This window comes from Manis pentadactyla, chromosome 11 (assembly GCF_030020395.1).
Source record: "Manis pentadactyla isolate mManPen7 chromosome 11, mManPen7.hap1, whole genome shotgun sequence".
Lineage (NCBI taxonomy): Eukaryota > Metazoa > Chordata > Mammalia > Pholidota > Manidae > Manis > Manis pentadactyla.
Genome location: NC_080029.1, coordinates 113,173,017 through 113,180,875, shown reverse-complemented (window position 1 = coordinate 113,180,875; position 7,859 = coordinate 113,173,017). Strand labels below are relative to the sequence as shown.

The 7,859-nt window shown below is 54.7% G+C and overlaps 1 protein-coding gene across 2 annotated transcripts in view; it reads right to left on the bottom strand.

Moving 5' to 3' along the window:
* Positions 1–774: 774 nt before the first annotated feature.
* The window catches only part of PLEKHO2 (pleckstrin homology domain containing O2), a 25,208-nt gene continuing 18,123 nt past the window's right edge, over positions 775–7,859 (bottom strand). For both annotated transcript variants that reach the window (XM_036932278.2, XM_036932279.2), the window contains one exon: positions 775–7,372. In XM_036932278.2, coding sequence (XP_036788173.2) covers positions 6,356–7,372 — 1,017 coding nt within the window. In that variant the 3' untranslated portion in view covers positions 775–6,355. The remainder of the gene's footprint in view (positions 7,373–7,859) is intronic.

The following is a 7,859-nucleotide window of genomic DNA, read 5'->3' as shown; positions in this document are numbered from 1 at the left end:
CGGTCCCTGCCCTCTTTCAAACCTTCCCAGGACTCCTCTTGGTCTCTAGGAAAAAGTCCAAGCATTCTGGGCAAACATGACCCCCTTGCCTTCTGCCATTTCGTCTCCCGGCCCTTCGTCCCACCCTCAGCACCTTCTCCTACAGGATACTACATGAAGAATTTCCCATCGTGCCAGTAACAATGTGATTCTGCTCTTGCCTCTGTCTCAGATGCCCTCCCAAACTCCACTGTTTGGTAAATTCTTACTCCTTCTGCAAGGTCAGGCAAAGGCCACCTCCTCCATGAGGCCTTGCCTGATTGCTCCCATGAAAGCAGCCTGTGGATCTCTGCTCTGTGCGACTGCAGAACTTGCCCATCTGACACGGTGCTTATCCCACTCTGTTCACTGAGTAGTGGTGTCACAGGCAGTGAGCAACTTGCAGAGGGGTCGATCCCATTTTACTGGAATCCACTGTAACATTTGCACAGAAAAGAGGCCCAACACACAACATTATTACCCATTTACTAAGCCCCTACTATGTGCCAGGTCCTGAGCTAGATGCTTTTTACCTAAATTATTTTATATAAATAAATTCACCCTCCAGGAGAGATGAGACTGAGATCCAGAGAGACAGGGCGCTGCCTCAGGTCACACAGCTTGTGCACAGCTGTGTCGGAGACTGGTTTTCTTTCTGCCACACCTAGTTCTCCCTCGGGATCCAGCCACCCCACTGCCAGCCCCGACACGGTCTGCAGGGAAGCACCGATCTCCCGAGCTAACCAGACCTGAATATGGAAAAAGCCTCTTGTCCTTTATTCAGCGAGTAAGTTGGGATTTCTTAAAAAGGAACTTTTAGTAGAAACCAAGGAAAAGCACACACACACACACACACACATCATCTTTTTTTTTTAAACAAAACAGATGGGCAAGTTCAGCTCCTCCCTCTGAGGTGTTACTTCCTCCTCCCTGAAACCAGGAGGGAAGGAGTGATGTCACAGATCATTGTCAGTCCTGATATCCTGTGATTCTGATTAGTTTCTCAGATGGACGTGGGCTGCAAATTTTGTTGGGGAGGGCAGTACACTAGGGACACAGCCATGGGAGGAGGAGCATAGGGTCGTGCTCGGCAGCCCCCTCCCCTTTACAACTTGGCAGGAGAGGTCCAAAGGGAAAGAGCAGGCTTGTCCAAGAGCGTCCTCCGCACGCCTCTCCTGGGTCCTGACCACCTGAGGGTGGGGCTGGGGCTAGTTAGGCCTACAGCTTGGGGTCCAGACTGCATGCTTCCCTACAAGGGTCGTGTTCCCTCTCTTGGCCTCAGGGCACCCACGACTTCCCCTCCGTGAGCCATCCAGTCTGGCCTCACAGGCCCCGGCTCCTCTTTCCCACTACAGCCAGGTTGACCCTCTGGAAAGCCCCGCTCAGCCCGGACACAGGAAAGGGAAAGGGGAGGCTTACGGGCGAGTTCCTGCAGAGGCTCAAGCTCTCGGCTGCAGCAGTGGGAGCCTGTCATTTCCCTTCCCCCGCCCACCCAGCTGGGAGGCCGAGAAGTTTGATCACAGCCCAGTTGTTGCCTTATAAGGGAAGGGCCTCCCAAGCCTCTCCCTGGGGCCCTGGCTGGCTGGTGGAGAGCCTGGCTGGCCTCAGGGTGTCCCTCCAGGCACCAGGAAAGGTGGGGATGCACCAAACCCCAAGTCAGCCACAAGTGTCCTGGGCTGAGCATCTATCTGAAGTCACAGCCTCTTCGGAGAAAAAGATGACTTGGCCTTTTTCCCAGGTCAGGACCCCAAGGGGTCCAATCCCAGATCCTGACACTAACTTCTGGTCTCTGAGGCAAGTTATCTTAAGCCTCATCTTCGTAACCTGTAAATGGAGTGGACACAAATATATCTTCCTCGTGAGGCCCCTGTGGTGACAGTGGGAGACCAATCCAGGTGCCCTGTGAGGTCAGGCTGCTGGCATGCATTAAACATTTTCTCTGAGGGAGGCCATGGGCTAAGTGTTCCAACAGCAACCCTGTAAAGGGAGAATTAGCCCATTTTACAAACAGGAAAACTTGAGGCATAGTTTGCCTAAGGTCATTCATTCATGGCTGGGATTTGAATCTAGATGTGTCTGCCTCCAAATCTAAAGTCATATGTTTTTTCTACTTATTTCCTGGTATTACTTCCAGGAATTTTGTTCCTTTAATAAAATTATGACAGCAGGGAGCAATTTCCACCACAACCTCTCCACCCTCCATGTCTGCCCAGAGTCTCTTCATAACATCACAAAAACCTTCACTAAAGTGAGTTTATGTGGCCTTTTCTGACAGCCTTGTCTCATGTCTCACATCCTGTCTCACATCAGGGACATAACAGGTCATGGAGGCAGGAATACAGGACTTGGATGAGGGCACAAAACATAGTGGCTCCAGGAAACTTCCAGGGCCCAGGTTCAGGTAGGTGGGTGCCACCTCCCCCAGCAGTACGTCCCCTTCTGTGCTGGGTCCCCAAGGCAGCCAGCCACCTGGTGGTTTGCAAAACCCTGCATTGTAACTACCTAGAACTTCATGCCCCTAAGATACAGCCACCAGTATTCAAAAGAAGGCTCTTCTCTGAAGAGGTCTCAAGCCCCTGGGACCAGAGGGAAAGGAAGTTCTCACATCTTTCTTCAGGAGCCACTAACACCTTCCCTGCTGCTGCTCCCTTCAAGGGGGCCCTCCAGAGGAAACTCATACCTGGGCCAGGGTGGGGGGATGCCCCCATCAATAAAGGGGCTCCTTTCCCTTACCTTGGTTCTTCCTCACAGATAAAGGGCCTGTGAAGGTGAAGTGATTTGCCTGGGATCCCCCAGCTTCTGTCGGCCACTCACTCAGTATGGCTGTCACATGAGCCCATTGGCAGGGGAATTCAGGAGGGACATGAGGGTCAGAGCCACAGTCAACAGGCCCCGGATCAGGTGCTTCCTGTTATGTGGCCACTGGGCCTGTTCAGCAGCCCTCACAGAGAAGGAAGGGAGCCGGCCTCTGGGGAGACAGCAGTGCTTTCCCACATCAGGACAGCAGGGAGGGTGAGGCACTGTGATCACCCTTTCATGGGTGAGGAAAGTGGGGCATCCTGCGGCTGACACTCACCAAGGTCCCCCGGGGGAACTCCAATCTTGGCAGCTTGATTTAGAGCTCTGTCCACTGGCCCAAGGGCTTCCAAAGAGCGCTCAGTGTAGCCCTGGGGTCCTGCTGAAATGTACTGGGGTTCCGTGGGCATAAAGCAGGGCCTAGGCTCACCCCTAACCAGGACTAGGCTCTGAGATTAAAATAATAGCTGGAATCATTTTGAACCATCATAGGAAACACCTGTTCAGGCAAGAATCATCAATGGATCTTAGATCTAGGGGTAAATTTTGACGAGTGCAACATATTTGTGCATGGTCTTAAAATGTCTTCCAGATATTTTATTAGTTACAAGAGGAAAAAAAATCATAACTATACAGGAAAAAACACCAGACACCTTGACCAGGTGACCAAAATTAACATCACCAATGAGGGGTGGATGGAGGTCATGTGTCCCAGGTGTGATGCCCTGAGAAGGCCCTAGTAGCAACTGTGCAGTTATCCGGCCAAGAATCCATAACCTCTGTCTAATTGTGAGGACGCCTCAGGCAAACTCCAAGTGAGGAAAGGTCTATTAAAAAAGGCTGGGAGAGAGGACAGTATTCTTCAAAACTGTCCATATCGTGCAAGATAAAGAAAGGCTGTGGAAACATTTCAGATGAATGGGAGCTAAACAGACATATATGCAATATCCCACCCTACACTGGAGGAAAAATATAATAAAGGGTGTATTACTGGGTCAAATGACAACAGTGAAATATGAACAGTAAGAATTGTATCAGTGTTAAATTTCTGGAAGTTGAAAACTGTACTATGGTTACATGAGAGAATATAGTTATTTTTAGGAATACACATGAAATATTTAGGGGTAAGGGGCCGTGTTAACCAACTCTCCAATGATTCAGAAAAAAAAAAGTGTATGTTAAAGACAAAGTGCTCAAAAAGATAAACCAATGGGTCAGTCTGGGTAAAAAGTATACAGGTGTTCTTTCCACTACACTATTCTTACAACTTTTCTCTTATGTTCGAAATCATTTCCAAATAAAGTCTTTAAAAATGGGAAAGCATCATTCCTTACAATGCTTAGCCCCCAGCCTGTAAAAACGGGGGCAGGAGGGGGTGAATCTGGAGGGCCTGGCTGTGTTTAGCCCAGACGGAGCACTGCCGGAGGGCAATGCCCCCAGCCCAGCCCGCGGGGAGAGGGCCCTAGAAGACAGCGTGGAGGACCGACGGTGCCACCGTTCAGCTGCAGCCTACCCTCGGTGTCCGGGAGGCCAGCCCTGGAGCTGACCCCACACCGACAAACAGGCTTGCAGCAGAGAAGTTCCATAAAAAGGGATTTATTGACAAACTTTAAGAAAGGTGCTTCACAAGCAGAAGACATGGAATGCCATCCTCCTCGAGGAGGGAGGCAAGGCAGCCCCTGCGAATTCCCACTCCTCCTCCCCTCCCCTCAAAGCTGGCTTCCCCCTGGGGCCCGGGCTGCCAGGCATGGGACCCGCAGGAACCAATGGCCTTAGGCCACTGAGGTGGCCCCAGAGCTACTTGCTCAGCCTGCTCACTTCTCAGAGAAAAGGGAGGCTCTAGTCGTGGAAGCAGGTGACTTAGCTAAAGCCCCAGGCAGCCCAGGGTGCTGGTGGGGGAAGTTGTTCCCCAAATGGCAGGGGGCCACGTGACTGTGGGTACCTGACGGCATTCTTGCTCTCATACTGGAAACAGATGGAAGGACAGGCAGACTGTCACATGGGAGCCTACTGTCCAAGGAGGGAGGCTTGGGGAGGCCAAGGGGGGCACCTAAGCCATGACACTGCTGCGCACCCCCACCCCTAACTAACTAGTACAGCCACAGCGTGGACACCTGCCCCTCCTGATCCCCAGCCACCACCCTCAAGAACAAAGTAGCTGTGAAGAAAGCATCGACCCGAGCCGGCAGGCCTCAGTGGGCATAACTGGTGGTTGAGGGCAGGGTGGTGGAAAGGCCAGAGTGGCCAGCAGAGATCCCCTCTCTCCTTTCTTTCAGTAAACAAAAGTGCACATGTAGAAACCCCCCAGCAGGCCTTCAGAAGCGGTTCCCACCCCCACAGACCCCAGGGAGACTGGCGGCGCCACTCAGGGACTGAGGCAGAGCCCACCGTCCAGCCACTGCAACAGGATGGCACCTGGATGTACTCCCCAAGCCAGGGATGTTGGGGGGCAGGAGCGTGTGAGGAGAGGCCCAGGGTGCGGGTGTGGACCAGGGTCCCCTACAAGGTCAGGAGGAGCAGTCCATCTGGGGCCTGAGCTAGAGGAGAGGGGTGAACAGGGAAGAGGGAAGTGGTTTCAGGCACCAACATACCCCCATTAGCATTTGAAGAAATGACTGGAATATTGGACCTCTTTGGGTTGAGGAGGAATCACAGAGACCCAGATATAAATCCCATCGGGGGAGGCACAGACGTTGGTGTGGCTCCTCTTCTGAAGGTTGATATATAATGAATGACATACAGAATTCTCTGATGCTCACATCAGGGCCATTCTGGGGTTCACATCTACAGGAATGTGCAAGGCTGGACACACACCAGGGGCAAGGACTAGACCAAGAGACCCTTCGAGTTCCTCCTCCACCCTGGAGTCCTCTGCTCACAGCTCACCCAAGGGGAAGGCCTACAGAATAGGAGACAGGCTGCACAGGAAATGGTTTTCTTACACAGCCGCCTCCACCGCCCTCGGAGGCCCTCACTGGGTTGCAGGTCTCACTCAGCTGAGGGATGAACCTGTAGCCTGGCTCCAAGTCCTCGGCAGCTACTAGGACTAGGTGGGTGGAGAGGGTTAGTTATGGCTTGAAGCTGCCTCTGCCGTGAGGCACTCTACCTGGGAATATCTGGACATGGAGGCTGTGGGCGGGGCCCGCGGTGGGGCGGCGGGGAATAGGGGGGCTCAGCTGTGCTCTCTTCAGAAGTCAGGAATGTAAACTACTGGGGGTGTGAAGCAGAGAGGAGGCCACCCCCAGAAGCCCCACGAGCTTTGCCAAAGCTCTGGAGCAGATTCAGAACCACACAAGCAACCATGTATGCTCGCAGCCCAAACCCAGAGGCCAGCCCAGACGGCCAGACAGTAGCCCTGGGTAGCACGTGGCACCTCAGGACTGAGGCAGGGCCGGAAGGATACCACGAGTCTCTGCAGGTCCTGGCCAAACCCGACACACTGATGGCTCTTCTACAGCCTGAGCAGAAGCACATGTGTTGGTAGGGCTGGGCTTTGACAGACCAGGCCAGCCAGCAGGGACCGGGTTGTGGTCCAGCAGTCCTAGGGTGCACTTCTCCTGTAGATGGTCACCAGTTCTTTCCGCTTCTCCTGTAGCCCAGGTGCCTCTGGCCTCATGTCTCCCAGATCTCTGACTTCCTGCAGGGCCTGGGTGGTGTGCCTCAGCTGCTCCACAGCCTGGCTGAGCAATGTCTCGGCACTCACAGGAGAAGGCTCACTACTCAGCACCTTGTTCAACAGTTTCTCCATCTGTTCTGAGGCCACCTGCACCTCCAGATGGGCACGATACAGCCGCTCCACAGGCTGCCGTGGATGCTGGGGGCCTTCCCCAAGCAGGTCCCCCAGGGAGGAGCAGCGGGGATGGCACTGATGTGGCAGGTCCCAGGGGGGCAGTGCTGTGGGCGTTGTGGCACCCTTTGGGGGAGTTCCTGGGGTTCCTGAGGCCTGGAGTGGCTCTTCAGGCTCAGGACTGTCATCCATGCCATTCACTGAGACCTGCGCTGGGCCTGGGGCAGGGGTCTCAGAGGCCCCAGCACTCTGGGCTGGCCCCGAAGCCTCCACTCCACCCATGGAGGCTCTCAGTTTCTCCGATAAGATCTTGGGTGGGGGTGTAGGAGGCCTCCTGCCCTCATTGGGCACAGCCTCAGGCGTCTCAGCACAGGGCACCTGGAGGGCTTCTGTGCTCTCGGTGTCAGAGGACTTCTCGGGGCTGGAGTTCTCCCAGCTCACCTTCAGGGTGTTGGGCGGGACCCTGCTGGGGGGCTGCTCAGAGCCACCGTCCTCCTGCTGTGGAGTCTCTGAGTCCTCCTGGCTCTCGGGGTGGGCCTCGGAGCTTGCTGAGATAGGGGTTGGGGCTCTCTCCCCTGAAGGGGTCTCTGCTCTGTCACCAAGGCTGGTCGTCTCGGATACTGGGGAAGGCTTGGTGGGAGGCATAGGGGGCCGGACTATTTCCCGGGGCTGGGCTGCACTGACATTATTGCTGGGGGCAAACCCCGGCGGCCCGCTGTCTGGAACATCAAGGTCCAGGCGCGAGAGCCCATCAGAAGCTGCATCGGCTACCTAGTGGGGGACAGATGGGTGTCATCTCGGATACCTGGGCTTCGGGTCAGACGTGCCCACCTACAGGGTATTCCAGCCCCCAGTCCCCAACTCTCCACGGTCTCAGCCTCTGCCCTGGCTTCCAACACCACTTGATTAGAAGCTGCAGAGATTCTGATGAAGCCTCTCCTCTCCCTGTTCCCTGTTGTGGAATCTCAGGCCGGGAAGTCAAGGCCAGGGTGTCCTCTCGGGGCCCCGGCCAGGCTTCTCCAGCCAGTGAGAGAGGCACTTTTCAGTGGCAATTGTACCAGCCTGGGCAGCATGGGACAACATCGTTCTAGCCCTGTTTCTGAGCCCTTCTTGGGGTATAGGTCTCCTGAGTTGTCTTGAATTCACTCATTTTTGCTTCTCCTCCCTAGAGACCTCTGTCCAGTCCGCCAGCCTCACACCCAGCCCACTTCTCCCCGGCCGTCGCCTGCCCAGCTGCTCAGTAGCTTGTGCCTACCCT